The following is an 18,903-nucleotide window of genomic DNA, read 5'->3' on the forward strand; positions in this document are numbered from 1 at the left end:
TGATTCTATGAGAGCAAAACACAATAAAGGAAAAAAAAAAGAAAATAAAACCTATAATAAGAAAAATCAAACCGAATCAAACCCAAATCAAACCGAATCAAACGCAAATCAAATCAGGCTCCTTCCCCCGAGCTGCCGTATCATCGTCCTTAATGAGATTTGCCCAAATACCGCAACTTTGTTGAGCAACAAATCGGCGCAGTCGGCGGCGCGCCGGCCCCGCCCCTCCCCGCGCAGGCCGGGCCGGCGGCTCCGCACCCGCGCGGGGCCCGCGGGGCCGCTCCGCTCCGCTCCCGCGGCGCCGCTGCCGGTGCCGGTGTCGGTGCCGCGGTGTCGGTGCCGCGGAGCGGGCGCGCAGGGGCGGGCGGACGGACGGACGGACGGACGGACGGACGGACGGACGGACGGACGGACGGGCGGGCGGGCGGGCGGAGGCGCAGCATGAGCGCGCGCCCTCCCGCGGCCGCCGGCGCAGCGCCCCCGCGCCATGGAGGGATTCCCCGCCCGCGGGTACGGCACCGGCGGCGCGGACAACCGGCCGCTCTTCGGAGAGACCTCGGCCAGGGTAAGGGAGCCACCCCCTCTCCACCGAAAGAACCCCCCGCCGCAGCGAACCGCGGCGGGGAAATGCAGCTGGAAGTCCCGTAGTGCTCCTCTCCCCTCCCCACCCTCCCGGTAAATGCCCCCGGTTAGGAGGAACCTCCTGGCGGCCGCCCCCGAGAGCGGCTGCTCGGCACCCGCTGCCCCCGGGCTCGGAGCGCCGCGGGCAGCCGAGCGGCCGGCCCGAGCCAGGAACCTGCCCGAATCCTGCAAACAAATTTAGAAATCCCTACGAAATAAGAAAGAATCCTCAGACCCCCTCCAAAACCAGAAAGGCTGCACCCCAATGAAAAAATATAAAAGGAGCCCCCCAAATTCCAAAAGAGGGAAAAGCTTCAATTTGGCGTAATTATAAAAAAAACACCCTGAAATAAAACAAAAACAACCATCTCCCAATTAGTGTCCCAAACAAAAAATAATCCATCAACCCCAAATGAACACCGCACCAAATTAAAAAAACCCCAAACGATATCCCCAGAACTAAACCCTTCCAGCAAGACCCCCTCCCCAAATAACTCACAAAACATTTCCCTCCCCTTCTGCCCAAGAAAATCAACTTTCAAATAATCCTCCCCAAAGCAACATCCCCCCAAAACTCTATGGGGAACGTGGGGCTCGGGGTCCCAGGCTCGGGGGGACCCTCGGAGTGGAGCTGGGAGGGCTTTGGGCCGGGGTCACAGAGCCGGGCGTGCCCTGCAGACCCCAAGCTGCTGCGGCTGCCTCTCGCCCAGCCTGGGGGTCTTTGCTGGGATGGGGATGGGGGCTGCGTTTGGTGCCTCCCTGGGAACCGATTTTCCTCCGGGGCTGGAGGAGCTGGCTCCTCCTGTGTGGCAGCAGCGGCTCCTCAGGTGACAATCCCCGTAAGCCGCTCGGCTCTCGGCTGCTGCGGTGCCGGGGAGGGGGCTCCGGGGGCTGCCCGGCATCGGGATCCCTCGGGAACCACGGTACCTGGAGCGTCACATCTCCGTCTGGGACTTGGGGTTGTCCCCTGTTAGGAGGGGCTGCCCACACTCGTGTGTGCTTGGGGGTGCAGGCTGAAACTGCCCGAGATTATTCTGAAGTGTATCAAGTCCACCGCCCTCCCTGCGAGAACTTGGAACTGCTGCTACAATTATAATCTTTAATGAGAACAAAGTGATACCAACCGGATTTTCGGTGAAAATGGAATGATGTGGCAAAGGAGGACAGGCAGGACCCAAAGCTGAACCGAGGGGGGACAGGTATCCCCACGAGCAGTGCTGCCCTGATGGGGAGCACCGGAGGCAAGGGTACCTTTGCTGGAGCAGTGCCTTGCACTTGGGTCCTCCTGGACGCTCCTTGGTCAGGGATTTTGGGAAGCTCCCAGCAACGGGCACTTCTGGGGACTGGGATGTGCCATTGGAGCAGGCAGGCAGTCCTGGCAGGAAACTCCCAAACTTTCCAGCCCAGGTCAAGCCTTCGATCCCTGTCTTTTTCCAGCTACGCCTCTGCTCGCAAAGGAGAGGAGTAAATAACAAACATGGGATGCTAAATTCAGTTCCTGGGCTCTAAGGGGGATCCAGCGTCCTGCACTTCACCCCCTGCCTGTCTCCTGGGGCTTTTTTGGAACCTGTCAGAGGGGCCGAGCAGCAGCCAATGGTCTCTCGCTGCTGCACCCGTGTCTGACAGACAAGGGATCACTGTGCTGCAGGGGTCCTTTCCTCCCCGATTCACTGGCGTTGCTTAGGAACGGACGCTGGTGAGGTCCCGAGCTGGAATGTTCTGTGTCAGGAATGGAAAAGCTAAACTTTGCCTTTAAATGGGAGCAGGTCTGCCGGGAGAAGTGCGTCTGCCCCAGCTCTGCTTTTGGGTCTCTGCAAATGGTGGCTGATACTGGCAAACCAGGATCCTCTGCTGGGGCTGGGGACACAGGGAGGGGCAGGGACAGTGCTTGTGCCCCAGGAAGCCCTGAGCCCAAAATTAGGGGTCTTCCACCCTTGCCAGCAATTGGAAATGGATGTAGAAATGGGGATTCCCTCTTCCTCCCTTCTTGCACTCTCCTGGTCTCCAGGCTGGTGACTTTGAGGGTAAAGCCACTCTGTGGGGATGGCAGAGCTGGGCAGCAGCACCCACCTCCTTGCCCTGCCGTGGTCCAGCTGCTCCTGCCAAGCTCACTCTCCCATGCAACTGCTGAGCAGAGATGGGGCAAAGTGGTGCCAAAGAAGTGGCTGGTGGGAAGAGGGAGTGCAGCAACACGGCACCAGTGGATGCCAGGAGCTGTGGATTCAGCTGTGCTGTCCAGGGATGCAGCACTGGCAGTGAATGGGTGTGAGACAAGGCAAAAGCACAGCTGTACAGTGCCAAAGAGGGGACAGAGTGTCACAGGGCAGCACTTCTCAGGAAAGAAGTTCCAAGTTGGGTTCCTCCACGGCAGGAGCATTTGAGTGGCTGAGAGTTAATTGCTACGGGTTGGAAGCAGAAAGCAATAGAGAGACTGAGCAGCTTGGGATGGGAATGATGAGCTTTTGAGGACACACCAGGACGTCCCCATGCCTTGCAGAGGGTGGGTGTCCAGCATGGCCCTGAGCACAGCCTGTATTGCCTGCAGTTCCACCAGGCTGGGTCTGGCACTGCATTCAGGCTGCAGCGGGCTGCAATGGCTGCTGACCATCTGGACTTGCTGATGTAAGGCATAAAAATGGCCTTTCTGTCACTCCTGCAGAGATGGCACCAGGTACCCACACTCCAGGGGACCTGCCCATTCCCTTCTCCTGGCCAAGCCTCTGTCAGGATCCCTGTGGGCTCAGCCCACACGCTGCTATCTTGGAGGATTCAAGGATGGAAGGTGCCAAGCTGGAATGGGGCAAAGAGCAAAGCTGCCACTCTGTCAAAGCCTGTGGGAGTGCAGATATAGTCTCAGTCTAGCCTCAGTGTCCCTGCTGCTCCATGTAACCCTGACCCAGATCCTAAAGAATCCTGGATTGTGCCCTCCTGCTTTGCAAGGATTTGACGCTTCCTGACCTTATGTCCCTTTCCCAGGGGCAGATGGAGGGAGACCTCTGCACTGCAGAGGCTCCCTGGGAGAAGTCTGATGCCTCCAGCTCCTGCAATACCCTCCCCAGAGTCGAAGGACAGAGCACAAACCCTCTTGTTTCAAAATGCATCTTGTGCAACAGTGAAACATGGAATTCATCCCCTGTCTGGCCAACAGCTCACTAGGTCTCAGGAGCTGAATGGGGACCCCCAGGCACTGCTGGGCTGTGTCAGAAGTTGCTGTGTGTGTACCAGTACCCTGTGCTGGTCCAGGTGACCTCAGACAGCTGCAGGCTCTCTGTTTTCATGTGTCTGCTGGAGTTTCTTGTCTTTTTACTCTAGCAGCTATTACAGAACATGGTGATGCTGGAGAAAAATCCTTCCTGAATCAGCAGTGCTGGCTGTAGGAGCCTGCTGTGCTGGGTGACTTGTAGGACACAGGGCTCACCACAGCCAGTTCCTGCATGCCCAGGAGTGTCTGCCTGGGCCAGGCTGTGCACTCAGACACTGTGTGGAGGTGAAAGGCTCAGTCATCCCCAATCCCTTTAGCCGTCTTGGCCTCTGCTTGAGTATTTTTAACCTTTTTGCTGTGCTAAGCTGCCCGGGGCTGAAGTGTCAGTGGGCCCTGGGGAATACAGCCTCTCACTGCTTCGCCAAGCCCGGGATTTCAGGATCAGTGTCTCTAATCCCTGGATCCTGAAATACCTTCTTCTGCTGCAGTGCATTTTGACAATTTGAGTGCTAGCAGGTTCAAGCAGGGGAAGGGGCTGCCTTGGCTGCAGGGACTGGAGGCCATGTGCTCCCCTGCTGGCACCTGTACCTGATCCTGCTGGCACTGGGAGGTCCCTCAGTCAGCACTGTGAGATGAGAGGTCCCTGTGCTGGGGGATGCTCTCTCCCACACTGAAACACTCAAGAGAGAAATGCTCCATGATTGCTGTCAAGTCTGACCCCTTGTTTTCCCCTGCCAGTCCAGCCTGTCCTGGCACAATGGGTCTCTGGTTAATGAGGAGTGCAGTCATGGCTGTTTCTGGATGGTGGCTGACTGTGTGTCCATCCCTCCGAGCTCTCTGCAGAGCTGGCTGTGACTCTGTGCTCACCAGGTGGGCTCTGCAGGTTGGTGACCCACTGCTAGCTGTGCAGCTGGCTCCCTGGCATTCCCTGCTGTCTCTGCTGTTGGAAGCCCATCTCCTCATGGCACAAGGCATCCAGCTGCCCACCTCTTGCCACCCTGAATGGAGGAGCAGAGCCTGAATGCCAACTCTGGTCCCCCTCTGTAACATTGCCTTGGTGGGCTCAGCCAGGTCTGCGGGGCAAGGGCAGAGCAAAACTGCATCTTCTCCTGCTGCTGGAGTGGCTTTTGGGGTAAGGACCTTTCCATGTCCTGCCTAAATTAAAGTTAGCTTTGAGTTCTGTAATTTATTTTAGGTGAGGAGGAGGAGTCCAGCAGAGCAGTCATGATGGGCTCTCATGGAGCATTTCATGGTTGCACTTTTCAAGTTGCTTCTCTTATCTGCCTGGAGTTACTTCTCTGGGTTCCTTTTTGGGGTCACTGGTGGGTGTCTCGTAGCTGGCTCTCAGAGGTTGCTGTCACATTGCCAGCTCTATGTGGAAATGCCAGTGAGGAGAAGGGTTTGTGCTGGCTGGTGAGGACCTTGCACAGGGGATATTGGTGACAATTTCCTATGGGAGGGTGTCACTTCCCATTGCTGTTCCCCCACAGCTTGGGGCCTCTGAGCTACAGGAGCATCAGTGGTTTTGTTTTACAAAGAGGATTTGGGGACTAGTAGGAGAGGTTTTGGAGTCTGCTTGTGGCCCTATCCCCTGGGGATGAACACAACCAGGGCACAGCATCCACCTGTTCCTGAACCACCTCAAGATGAGCTCCACAGCCTCAGGTCAGAGCTGGTGGTGTCCCACAAAAGCATGATTTGCTGCTCCCTGCCTCCTCTTTGCTTCCTTCTAGTGCCCTGCTGCTGTCACGTGTTACTTCTTGATGACCTGGGACTCCTCCCTCTACAAATCCAAATTCTAGAGGGAAGAACTGTGCAAGAGCAGGTGGAGGGAAGCCTGTGTTGCCTTATCTGCTGGCTGGGATGTCTTGGGCAAAATGCTTTCACTGCTCAAACTCTTTTCTCACTTTCCTTTCCCCATACCTACTTAATGCTCTCAGTACATCTAATAGAAGTCTGGAGTGTTTTCTCTCTGCACATTTTTTCTGCTGTAGCTGTTTTAGTCTTTGATTTGAGTTGTCAGCCATCTAGGGTGTCACATCTGGCTGTGGTGATACATGTTCATACTCAGAGCAGCTCCAGGGAGGAGGCAGTGTGCTGGCAGGGGTTGGAATATTCTCCTTTTCCTTTGTTTTTTACTCCAGAAGGTTCACCAGTACAGGGCCTTGCTGTGGGTGCTCCTCTGGGCCCATGGTCACACAGCCCAGTGTCACAGCCAGTCCCTGCCCTGATGCCACTGGAATGTGACTGCCATGCTGTCACTGAGGGATCTTTCCTCCCAGGGGCAAAAAGGTTGTGTCCTTCCAGTTGTTCTATACTGATCATGAGCAGCAGAAAGAAGTGTGGGGGGATATCTGTCTGTCCAAGCAGAACCACTGTGTGGCACCTTCAGATCTGCTGGTGTCAGGGTGGAGCATTTGGGGTGTGGGCAATGCTTCACCTCCTTGCCAGCAGCCCACAAATTCCCACCTAAGGCTCTATCAGTCTATTAATTCTCAGGCAGCGAGGCTAAAAAAAGCTTTTCTGACAACCTCCATCTGTGCACTCCCACTTAAAAAAAAAAGATTTAAATACAATTTGCACAACTGTAATCGATTTAGATGCAGCAGAGAAGACATTTGCAAATGAGCAAACTGCTTCACGAGGCCTTGACCAGTACAACCTCCCTGGGGTCCGTGGAGGGAGGGGAAACATTCCTGTGTGGCAGAGCTGACCAGGGAGCCTTGATGGTGTGCTGGCAATAACGTGGATCCTGGCTGATGCTCTGTGTTGTTGGATAATGCTCTGTTTTATATTGGGGGGTTTTTTGTTGTTGGTTTTTAGGTACATATAACACTCTTCTCTTTTCTTCAGGACAGAATCATCAATCTAGTTGTTGGTGGCTTAACAACCTTGCTGCTTGTAGTAAGTATCTCCTATCCCACGCCATGTTGCATCTTTAAGTGATAGGGAGAAAACCAGAATTCCTCCCAGAAAGAGGTGGTGAAGCTTCCAATAACCAAAGAGGCTCTGACTTAGGGCAGGCAGTCATTTTGGGACATACTTGTCTTCAGAAACTCTTTGACAACAGGAGAAGGGGAATACCTTTAAGAGCTGCAATAAAACCCTTGAAGTTCTCTGGCAGATTGTCCATCCTGGCTGATCCTGAGGCTGGGTGAGACCACAAAACACTTATGTGCCAGGAGAGCATGTTTGCTTCTATTTCCTTCTATTTATGATTTAGTGTCCTCTATTTATGGCTTATAGAAGTCTTTCCAGTTTGTCCCTTTGTGCTGAGCTGTGCTTTCCCAAGCTTTAAAGACAAACCTGACACTGGAGACTGGAGTCCATGAGTGTGGCCCAGGGGGGCATTGCTGGAGAGCAGAGGTGCAGGGAGGCTGTGGGGACAGGTGAGGAGCTGGTGGAACACTTGGCTGAAGGGATGCTCCTACATGGGCACTGTGCCTGATGGCTTCAAGGCTACTTGGAGGGGGATTTCTGGCAATAAGACAGTGTGGCAAAGCTTTTGGCAAAGTTTTTTTCCCAATCCTCTCAGAGTGCAGCTGTATCAAAGCTGTTTTTCTCCAGACTTGCACATTTTCCTTCAGCTCCTCAGGGGTGGGAGTCAGAGGCCAGGGAGGGGTGTGCAGATCAGGAGAGGCCAGGGAGGGGTGTGCAGATCAGGAGAGGCCAGGGAGGGGTGTGCAGATCAGGATGTGAGCGCTGTGCTGCTCCAGCCCTTGGGCTGAGCCTCTTCTCACTGCAGCTCTGGCCAGAGTGAAATCCTCATCTTTTTTTCCTCCATACAGGTCACTCTAATCAGTGCTTTTGTCTTCCCGCAACTACCTCCAAAACCTGTGAATGTATTTTTTGCTTTCTGCATCTCCTTGTGTTGCATTTCTGCTGGCATTCTTGTAAGTACCGCCGTGTTTGCCATGCTTTGGAGTCCATGGCTCTGAATAAAATCTGCTTTACGTGGCGCTGCCTTCTTTTTTACACTCTCCTCGAAAAGCTTTCCTGCCTCCATACACAAGCTGACAATGAGGGAGTGGCAGTGAGTTTTGTATTCACTGCAGAGTAAGTGTGTGAACTGAGCCAACTCCTGCAGCCCAGCTGTGGTGCACAACTTGTCACCTCTGTGGCACTGCCAGTGGAGACACAGAGCAGGAAACCAGGGAGCAGAGCACTGAAATGGGAATGCAGAGATGGATTGTGCTGCAGAAGACACTTGAAGTGGGATCAGCCATGCACTTGCATTAGTCAGTGACCTTTCAAACACAGGGGATGGGTTACAGGGGTAAGAAGCTGCAGCAAATAGATGTTCCTCTACTCAACAACTGCAGAATTCCAAGAGAGCTGGTCCCAAGCACTGGCAGGTCTGAGTTCACAGAATGGTTTGGGTTGGAAGGAGCTGTCAAAGACCATCTAGTCCAACTCCCCTTCCACGGGCAGCCACATTGGTGGCTCCTTCTTCTGCTGTGGCTTTTCATACTTGGAGCATTCTCCTACCTCCAGCTTTGGCCTGGAACAGCCCTGAAGCCCTCACTGCTGGGTATGCTGGGAAGTTGCTCTGCACTGCCTGGTCAGTCCCAGTTTTTGATCCTACAGCTGGTGGCCACGACTCTGCCCAGAATAGACTGTTAGTGCAAAGCCTCAGTGTTTGTCCTCATCCACCAGGCTGTAGCCAGCTTTGAGAGTTAAAACACCCCCAGCTAAGCCACCCACTCTCCTCCCTCTCAGCAAAGCTGAGACAGCACATGTCCCCAGGGCCAGTTTCACATACAGACAATCACACACTCAGTCCCTCTGGCCAGAGGAAGTTGGATTGTTTTACAGGAAGCAAAAAACACCCAAAACTAAACCTGCAAGTTGCCAATTCAGTTACCAAAGAACGTTTCCTCAGAATACCTAGCTTTCTGAAATAACACAAACTCCTTTTCTCTTCTAGATCTACTGGTATCGACAAGGAGACCTGGAACCCAAATTTAGAAATCTGATTTACTACATATTGTTTTCTATTGTCATGTTATGTATATGTGCCAACCTGTACTTCCATGAAGTGGGTAAATGAAGGACATTGGGAATACCCAGCAATGATGCTGCTGTGTCAGACTGCTTCCAGCTCAGCTCTCAGCTCTACTCGAGACATTTAAGTGAGAACCACCAGCCTGAGAGGAAAGAAGTGGGTTGTGCAAGGATAAATCAGTACATGATTTTCATGTAAATGTATATGTAATGTCCCTCTTGTTGGGGAGAATTATTGCCATAAGACGTGACATTCTGCTTTTTTTTGAAGAGCTACTGTTGCGCTTAATGAACATTCCAGTTGTACTGATGTTTCAGAATGGCACAAGCTTTTTCATTTTGGAAAAAAACTGCACTTTTTTTTATTACTGTACAAATAAACTGCAGCACTGAAAGGATCTGTGGCAGTATAAATAAATGGCATCTTACAGTCAAGTAAGACAAATACTCTTTATTTTGTTGAAACTGAATATACAATTATTTCTGTTCCCTAGGCAACCATTTAAAACTACAACTTATTTTTCACATTAACAAAACCACAGACTGAAAAAGACCAACTCTTGATTATGAAGAGCTAATTACAGAAATAAATAAAATAATTTATACAAGTCTTTAGTTTCTATAGCTTTTTCTCTTGATTCCTAGCTAATAGGCTGCTGTTCAGCCTAGTGTCTGTTTCAAACAATGTAGGAATTAATTGGCCTTCTTTGCCCTGAGGCCCTATGTCCAGACTCTCACAGAGCTATTTCTCCAAGACTTTGCCACCTTCACACCACTCACCATTTACTAACTTGCTGCAGAAATCACAGAAATCTGGAGAGGTGGCTGGTAGTGTCCGGTAAACGGCAACAGAGACAAATGTTCCAACCTACTCACAACAATGTCCAAGAAATTCCAAGCTTGTTGGGGGAGGCTGGTGGGTCCCAGTAGCTTCCCTTTCTCATAGCCCTTCCCTTTTTATTTAGCTTGCTGTAGTGATGAGTGAAAAAAAAAAAACACCAAAAAAACCAAGAAAATATTTTCCACAAGTGATCTTTCTGAGCTCTGTCCATTGCCAGCAATGGACTCCTCAGGAACAAGCAGACCAGGAAAGTCCCATAAGCTTCTGCCTTCTTCCTATGCCACAGACACATGAACGAGTCAGGTGAGATGGGAACACACCCCACTGCTTCACGATGCTGCCCATGCTCCCTGAAGTCTCTGATGGAACTTACTCCTTCCCAAAATGTAACAGTCTCTTACTCCATGTATTACAAGAGTCAGTAAGTGCAAAAATCCTCACCCATTCTTCATGAAACCTGTGCAAACTACTACTTGCTGCGGCGCTAAGAGGCTGCAGTCCTTGACTTCTGTCCAGTTTTCCAGGTGTGCAGTTCAGCACATCAGTAACAAGTCAGATCAGAACTGACTGGATGGATCTGAGCACTGTGAGCACTGCAACAGAGGCTCTTCAGCACACTGGAACACCCCAGTGAGACGTGGCACCTCAGTCCTCCCTCCTGGATGAGGGAAACAGCCTGAGCAGAGAAAGTGCACCATAGTCATTTCACACTGGAAGCTTCTGTTCAAAGAGACAGACTGTGACTGCTTTCTTTGGAAACGTGGCACAGGGTTGTAACTAACTTCACAAAGCAAACATGGTCAATAGGAAATGGACACCACTGGTGCTTCTCAGTGACAGCTCACTAAATCCTCAACATCCTTTGAATCTTCTGAGTCAGGACTGCCCAACGATGAGCCAATAATGTGTGACCCATCTCCATGATGCTGTAGGATAGGATCTGGCAAGGGACAAAAAACATTACAACTATTGCTGTGCCATTATAACAAGATATAAACACAAACTTAGGAGACAGGAAATGTAGCCCGGAATTCTAACCAATTACAGGCAGTGTTGCTCAAACTAGGCAGTTTGCAATTTCTAGATTCACAGGAACACAGAATAGCTGGGGTTGGAAGGGACCTCTGGAGATCCTCTAGTCCAACTCCTTGCTAAAGCTGGTTCAGCTAGAGCATGTTGCACAGGACCACATCCAGGTGGGGTTTGAGTATCTTTAGAGAAGGTAAGTGATGGCCAATATGGATGGACATGGATGCAGTGGTGTGACTGGCATTTGCATCCATCAGGTGTTGCACTATCAGTGCTGATCCTCTGATGGCTCAAAGGGGATTCTCCCTCTGGGGAGGAGTATTTGTCAGGTTGCATTTTCATAGCACTGATGTGTAAAATTATTTAAGAGAAAGCAAGGATCTCTGAAGTGCTGTCTGCAGAGACTCAGAAGCCCTACACACTGCTTTAATGACAGGGACTGTCATACCTGTGAGAGTTGTCAAGGGCAAGACTGATTCACTGTCGATATCATCCGTTGCCTGGATAAAACCATGGGAAGAAGGAACAATAAGCACAGTCTCATCATCTATTGTAGGCTGATCAACTTGTTCTTCTATTGTTGGGGAACCCAGATCCTGCACAACACAGAACAGGCCATGGGAGTGTATTCATGGTAGCATAAACACAAATCTGCATTGCTCAGCCATACTCCACTCTGGACGAATTTTATCTCATTAAATTGAAATGTCACCACCTGAGATAGTTTATTTCAGCATTCACAGGGCATGTTATCTTAGTGCAGGCACCCAAGAACAAGATGAGAAGAATTTTACCCTGTTAAGCAATGTGGAGAGGAAGGGAGACACTGCAAGGTGGTGTTCCCTTGCAAGACAAATATTAAGTCTGCAAAGAGGAAAAATTAGGCTTTTCCACTACTTTCTATCTAGATGTTCTGAGACTGAAGCATTGCCTTTATAGCACTTACCTACTCTACAAACCCAACAGCTTTACCTTGAATTTCACAACTCCTGTTGTCAAGTTTTAACTGACACTGAACACAGAGCTCAAAAGACCCACTTTATTTGCTGTGCCTTGCTTGGTCTGTCACTGGCTGGAATTTGGCTCCAGACTTTTTTTGCTGAACCACAAGATTGGCAAGACACTGATTCCTTCCAGGTACAAGCTGTCAATACCCTCATTCTCTTCCAGTCCTGCCCTTGCTGCTGCTCCTGCCTCTTTCCCTGGCTCCTGTGGTACTGGAATGGCAGCAACACATCTGGCTGACTCAGTGTCACAGCACACTCCTGGTTCCACAAATGCAGTGAAAAGTCATCCCAGACATTACTGCCAGAACCAGCAGAGATATCTGGATTCCAGTTTTTGTGTGTTAACATGTGCAAGGTTTGTTCAAACTTCAGGAATCCCTGATGTAGAATGCTAGCAACTACTGCTGACACAATGGAAGGTACCTGGATGCATCACTGTTTTCAGAGGTTACAGCCCTCTGTGTTTAAGAAAATCCTGATGTTCCTCCACCTTGTTTTTTGTAGGAAAATTTGTTTCCCTACATGACTCCACAGTGTTTTTGCAAGGCAGCTGTCTGAAAACCCCTTCCCTGAGAGAAGGAGAGGAGCTGACAACCTGTGCTGCAGCTCAGTGAACTGCACTAGGTCCCAGCCACAAGGGCATGGTGTGCCTGACCTGCAGGAGCAGCTCTCAGCAGAGCACACAGCTCTGCCCACCAGCAGCACTGGGCTGCAAGGCCTGGAACTGGGAAGAGGAGGCGTGAAAAACTAAAGAAGCCATTGTGGCAAATGGGCACCTTTCCCAGCCAGAAATAATAAAACCCTGCAGCATGACTGCCTGCCTCCCACTACCCACCCACAGTGACAATACAACCCTGGCAAGCTCATAAAAGTAACACTGACTTAAAGAAAACAAAATTCAGGCATGTTTTTCTGGAGTAACTTCTCACTGAGAATTACTCACAGACAGTTCACTATTTCCTAGAATTTAAGTACACGTGTCAAACTTGAATCTGACTTGAAGGGTAAGGCAAATTAGAATTACAAATTCAGTTTGTTTTTCTGTATAGAAAAAAAAAGTTTCGTTTTACATTCTGCTAGCCATGAGCAATTTGTATAAAGTTAAACTAGGAACTAAATTTTTAATATCAAAAGGTTATTAATTCTACCTTGAGAAGCTGAATTTCTAAAATGAGAATAGAAAGCTGATGGCCTGCCTCAGATGTTGAAAATCTTATCACAATTATGTCAACCATGACACAGAAAGAGGAAAATGGAAGAATAATCCCCATCTTCTGATGTATTCAGGATTCAGATGCTTCTGTAGTAGCAAACTTGGGATGTACAAAGATTCTCCCTTTTGTAAGAGCATAACAGATATGCACTGTCTATTAGAAGCTTCTTCAAAGACAAGGCCAAAGCATATTAATGATGGATTTTCAAGGCTGACAAAACAGAAATGCAACTACTGTAGAGAACAATGTTCTAAAAAACAGGAAGGGTGTATCATTCTAGCTCATCTTTTCTCAAATTCCAACATAATCAAACCTGTAAAGGAAGAGGAATTTTGTACCAAATAAAGTTTTAACAACTCTGTTTTCTGTGACTTAGTCATTTTCATAATTCCAGCAACTGAAAGAAACAATCCAAATAGCTGTAATCATTTGGATAAACTCATTTCTGCATCTCAGGTGTTGGAGATGAATAAATCTGAGGCCAGAGAGAGAAGTAGCTTAATGTTTCAAATTCCCATTTAACAGATACTTGACTGGAGCAGGATGTTTAACAGAAGTCCCCAAAACTGAAAACTGAGGTATAGCTTGAATTATGTTACTAGACTCATATAGCAAAACCCAAATACTCTAGCTCTCCTTCCTTGCTCAACCTATCTATTGATGCAGGTGTGCTGGACAATTAAGAGCTCAGTTTAAAGCAACAGCATCAAGCAGGAATCACCTGAAGGCAACAGTTCAGTGCCACCAAGGTTTCAGCTTTCCACTGTCTCTATGCAGAAGAACCCTGAGCAGTGAAGCAACTCCACAGCTAGTGAGGTGCTCAGTGCTCCAGATGAAGTCAAATATAACCTCCACTACCAAATTAAATGCTGTTACTTTCATATTTGTAACACACTAACAAAGCTCAAGGATAGAGGATCTCAGCAAATACTTGTAGAACTGTGATACAGAATCACAGAATTGTTTGGATGGGAAGAGACCTTGAAGATCACTCCAGGCTCCATCCAATCTGGCCTTGAACACTTCCAAAGATGAGGCAGCCCACAGCTTCTCTGGGCAACCTGTTCCAGTGCCTCACCACTCTCATAGGAAAGAACTTTCTCCTAATGCCTCATCTAAACCTACATTCTTTCAGTTTGAAGCCATTCCCCCTTGTCGTATCACTATTATGAATATCCTATCACTCTTATAAATAGTCTCTCTCCATCTCTCTCCCTTCAGCTACCAATACAAATGAAATCACTGAGATATTTCAGACCAATAGCTTAACATCAAGGCCACAGATTTAATGAAATAATTCTCCGTGCAGAAATGGGGAAAACATCAAGTATTATGCCCTCCCTTACCTCAGTAACGTAAGTGCTGGGTAAATCAGAGTGAGAATCCTCATTCTGTTTCAGGCTAGCATCAGCAATCTCCTCCTCTGTTCTTACCATAACTCCATCCATCAGTTCTCTACTATTCCTGCTGCTAAATTTGGAAGCATCATCTTCGCTGTAGGCTGACTGCTCTTCGTCACTCAGCTTGGACTGATGGATATCATGTGGGAAAGTATTTGTTCCTAGGGTGTCTGGAGGATCTGTCAGGTCAGCTGACTGAATGTCTGCATCCACAGTCAGTTCTGTCTGGGTGACAGAGGAGGAGATGTCTTCGGCAGCAACGGTGCGGATTATGACACTCGGCGTGTGGCACTGCACTGTGACGTTGTCACTTGTGTTTAACAAATGCTCTGGCTGTCAGCAGCATTTGCAAAAAAACAGACAAACAAAACCCCAAACAAGGTCAGAGACTTTCCTGTTACTATCTACAAGCAAATACAAGCAAAAGATTCCAATTGCTAAGTGTACTTTAGAGTTTCATATATACAGTATGTCAGCCCAGATCATCTGGTGACGTCTCCTGTTCCTAAAGAATAATTTTGTAGACTGAACGTGGTGTCATGTGTTCTTTAAGTCACAAATAAAGTAAATACATAATAATATGAAAGAGGCAACCATTCAGGTAAGGATCACTGCAGATTCAACACACTGAATTTTTCATCACTTTTGTTATTCAATCTCCAGTTTGCTTCCCCTTCCCTCCCTCTAGCAAAAAACAATACCTGTCACTACTATCCAAGTGTTGTGGACCAGTAGGTCTATTTGTAAGAATAACTGAAAACATCACAAAACAACAAGACTTGGTTATGCTGGGGACAAAGCCACTAAATGGAGACATTCTGTTCAGAGCTTACTCACTAAGTTCTGAAGCAACCTGAGGTCGTTTTTTAAAACGAATACACAAACCCCCAGATTCTCAGTCTTCAGGACTTGAAGCAAAGTAACATTGTTATGACTTAAGAAGTGCTTTGCTTGTTTAACATGCAACTGCAGGCCCTGTATTACAATGTCCCCTTTCCCCCAGAGCCCAGACCCGGGCTGTCCTGCCCCAGTCTCTCACAGATAAGGCGTGGACGATGATCTGCTCCGGGGAGGCCGGAGCCGCCGCGGCTGTCAGGGTCATGGTGGGACTCGTTGTCAGCGTCAAAGGGAGGCCTTGGCTCGAGCTGGTCTGCAGTAAGTAGGTACCTGGTGTCCCAGTGGGCTGGAGGTGGAAGGACTACAAAGACAACACAGGTTTAATACCCAAATGCAGTGCCCAGGACATACTGGAGCATTTTGGTTTACATGAACCAGCCTAACTGTAACGCCCCTGGAAAATCACCACACCAGTCCAATCCCTTCTGCACTGCACTCAAAAGGAGAAAATAACTCACCTGTAGCCCTAGGCTACCAAGGCAAGTATGAAGGGCAAGAGCCCAGCAGGTCTGTGAGATGCTGTACAACATCAGGTAAAAAAGGAACAAATTCAACTTACTTTTGCATTGAGATGGAAGAGAAACTGTGCTATAAATTACAGGACAATGGAACTGAGACAATCTTTACTTGCTGGGAGCTTTTTCTGGCTCCTTTATGTCAGATTTCAACAGGGAAAAAAATCCAAGCACAAAGGAAAACTTTGTAGCATTAAAGCAAATTTAAAGCATTTAACTATAATTCACAGTCTACTCAGCAGCCCTAATGGATTACACTTTCAGAAATAAGTTTTAGAACTCTTCTTCTTTCCACTTGAAAACCGTCCTGTTTTTTTAATTTTTTTGGAAATGCACACTTCTATAGTCTAAGAAGTAGCTGGGTTAAAAAGAAAAAAAAAACACAGTAACAAACACCAGTTACTTACTGGAAGAATCTCAAAGGTCTGTAGTGTTCCACTGTTCAGTGTTATTGTCTCAGAGTCAACAGTAGCAGCAGGGGAATCGGTTGAGGCTGCAAAAGGAAGGAAAAAAAAAAAAGAAAAGTATGTAAACCAGAATGTTCAGCCCTGTAGAGAGCATAACATACTATAATTAATACATGGCAGGGTACTGTTAATTCCCCTAAGAGGAAAAAGAAAACTGGCTGCAGTCCTAATGACAAGGTTCTCTAATTGGTACCCAAGATACAATTCTATTTAAAGAGAGCATTCTACAATCCAAAAGAGCAAAAGAAAGTAAGTATGGGTTTAGCACACAGAGATAAAAGAAGAAAATAAAGTTTCTGACATGATTTAATTACTTTTTGTAATGAGATTTGCAAGAGGTTCTAATGTAAGGATACCCTCTGGTGTAATAATATCCTTTGGATCATGTACTACTGCTTGTTTTAAACCAGTGTCAGGCTTAATATTGTTGTGTTTCCCATAGACCTATTTTTCTTTTTTTGTATTTTTAATTTTTTCTGCCCTCCACAGTATGTCCACCCTTGATGAAAGTTCAGATGCTTCCCAGATATTTGCTTATCCTGTGTGTTATGACTGCAGTATAAAAGCCGTAAGTATTCTTGCTACAACTATGTAATTATTTATGCAATTAGATCCACTAATTCTAAAAGCAGTGAAGAGAAGCACTGGAAACAGTTGATGCACCAAGTATTTTAAGATCACCAGGTCGAAACAACTTGTACTCAAAACTTTATAACTATAATTACAATTTCTACTTACTCTTAAAAAAAAATAAATCACAAGTTCCAGGAAGCTGAAACCAAATTAATACTCTGCCTCGGGTTTTCCAGTAATTTCCTAAATACCAAAAGGGGAAAAGATCTACAAGATGATAACAATGACCCAAGCACTGGAAACTTTACCATCTCAGACTCCGTGACTGCAAAATACAGTAATTTTGGTCTCTTAAGAAGATAAAAGCTCAATTTTGAAGCTATTATTGTTGTAGTGGCATGTTCAAGGTTTCCTGCTGCAGATTTCCTGGTACTCAGTAGCAGAGAGCTGTAAAGTGTGGCCTGTCAGTCACCAGTATATTCATAAAAGCTCAGGAATTGCCCCTTTGAAACCTTGAGCCTTCCACCAAATGCAGCTGAAAGTGGCTAATAGGTTCAGCTCCCATGGGACTGTGAAACACACAATACAAAATTCACTGTGATTACACAACCAGAAATTCTTCAGAAAAGCAGACTAAAATGGGGGAAAAGGCTTGTTAGGCAGACATGGGCAAGTGAAGTCACAAAACACCATTACAGGATTTAATTCAGAAATGACTAAAGGTTCCAGGATCCCAGCCCATCTTGCCTGCTCATCTGAAATCTGAGACTACTGACATATTATGACAGACAAAAAGTTCTTGGCTTGGTATTATCTGTCATTCTAATTAGAAAATAAACCACATAAAATGAAGCTAGCACTTATAAATAGATTAAGAAAGACTGATCAAATAAAATTATAAACAGAAAATAGTTTGCTAAATGCCTATTCAGGCATAGTCTGAAGAACCAGTTTGTAGACTGATCAGCTTAGCTCAGAGCAGGGTGCTAATAATGCCAGGGCTATGGGTCCATTCCTGTATGGGTCATTCATTTAAGAGCTGGGACTCGATGATCAACATGGATCCTTTCCAACTCAGAATATTTTGTAACTAATCTGGTAATCAACAAGACCAAAGCACTAAATTTTCCTAATAAAATTTACAAATCACAAATGGTGCAAAATAATATACAGTGCAGATGACAGACTGCATGTGACTGGAGTTACTTAATAAGATTAGTTACAAAACCAAGAAGTAAGAACTACACTCAGAGCAGATCTGGTAATCAATGTTAGATAATGAGCAAAGTTCATCCTTAAGAAGCATGGCAAGCATCAACTTAAAAAGAATACAGTGGTTTAGCAGAACACTGGCTGAATGTTGGTGTGACTTAGTAGCTACATTTTCTAGAGTGTCTGTGACTAGAAAAAATTGCATAATAAAGGACTTGGAAAACACACTTATACCTTCCCTTCAGTGGCCTGCATCAGAACTTAGGGACAGCAGTCTATGTAACTCACAAAAGGAAAAATCGTACATGACATGGATTGGCACAAGGGTGACCAGAAACAACTTAAGGAATAAACATACACACTCTATCTTCATTGAGAGGTTTGTGCACTGAAGGCTTTTCAAAGAACAGGTGGCAAACTCCTGTGTGCACACACACAGACACCTACAACACCTGTGTCCAGGTGCTCCAATTGTAGCTTCTTGGAACTACAGTCACAGCAGTATCTACATTTGCCTAACAAAGCTAGAAACAGGTGAACAGAACACAGAAATGTTTAATCTGAAGTTATGGCATGACCAAGGGAGAATGAATACGACTCTTTAAGCCATGCTCACTCCTCCTTCACCACCTCAGCAGAAGCAGGTTGCAGGCTCTGTGTGAGTGGTTTGTTTCAGTACTTACAGACGTGGGTGATCTGCACTGGGATCTGCAGAGCTGCCATGGGGCTCGGGGCACTGCCCGTGCTCTCCTCCAAGCGAGCCACCCGGATCTGCACGTGCTGCACCCCCGAGCTGGAGTTAGTGTTTGCCAAGCCACTGCCACATTTGTTCTCTGGAAGCTGGTGCCCTGGATTGTTTTTTTGGTTCTCGTGGAGCTGTTTAAGACCCTTTATCAGCACTGAGAGAAAAAACACTCATGC

At 47.5% G+C, this 18,903-nt stretch overlaps 2 protein-coding genes across 6 annotated transcripts in view; one reads left to right on the forward strand and one right to left on the reverse strand.

Moving 5' to 3' along the window:
• Positions 1-261: 261 nt before the first annotated feature.
• On the forward strand, positions 262-9,436 carry TMEM243 (transmembrane protein 243). Its single transcript, XM_064421840.1, has 4 exons — positions 262-565; positions 6,677-6,727; positions 7,612-7,716; positions 8,751-9,436. Exons 1-4 carry the CDS (start codon positions 488-490, stop codon positions 8,871-8,873), a joined length of 357 nt encoding a protein of 118 aa, XP_064277910.1. The 5' UTR covers positions 262-487; the 3' UTR covers positions 8,874-9,436.
• Positions 9,264-18,903, reverse strand: part of DMTF1 (cyclin D binding myb like transcription factor 1) — a 28,260-nt gene continuing 18,620 nt past the window's right edge. For 2 of the 5 annotated variants that reach the window (XM_064421824.1, XM_064421821.1), the window contains exons 12-17: positions 18,666-18,881; positions 16,138-16,223; positions 15,358-15,516; positions 14,265-14,651; positions 11,146-11,293; positions 9,264-10,608 (exon numbers count right to left, since the gene is read on the reverse strand). In XM_064421824.1, coding sequence (XP_064277894.1) covers positions 10,499-10,608; positions 11,146-11,293; positions 14,265-14,651; positions 15,358-15,516; positions 16,138-16,223; positions 18,666-18,881 — 1,106 coding nt within the window. In that variant the 3' untranslated portion in view covers positions 9,264-10,498. The remainder of the gene's footprint in view (positions 10,609-11,145; positions 11,294-14,264; positions 14,652-15,357; positions 15,517-16,137; positions 16,224-18,665; positions 18,882-18,903) is intronic. The other 3 variants (XM_064421825.1, XM_064421822.1, XM_064421823.1) reach the window with 3 other exon arrangements.

This window comes from Passer domesticus, chromosome 5 (genome assembly GCF_036417665.1).
Source record: "Passer domesticus isolate bPasDom1 chromosome 5, bPasDom1.hap1, whole genome shotgun sequence".
In the NCBI taxonomy this organism is placed as follows: Eukaryota; Metazoa; Chordata; class Aves; order Passeriformes; family Passeridae; genus Passer; species Passer domesticus.

Coding starts and splice junctions, on each gene's coding strand:
- TMEM243 (XM_064421840.1), top strand. CDS start 488: ATGGAGGGATTCCCCGCCCGCGGGTACGGCACCGGCGGCGCGGACAAC. Junction 566..6,676: donor TCGGAGAGACCTCGGCCAGG/GTAAGGGAGCCA, acceptor TCTTTTCTTCAG/GACAGAATCATCAATCTAGT. Junction 6,728..7,611: donor TAACAACCTTGCTGCTTGTA/GTAAGTATCTCC, acceptor TCCTCCATACAG/GTCACTCTAATCAGTGCTTT.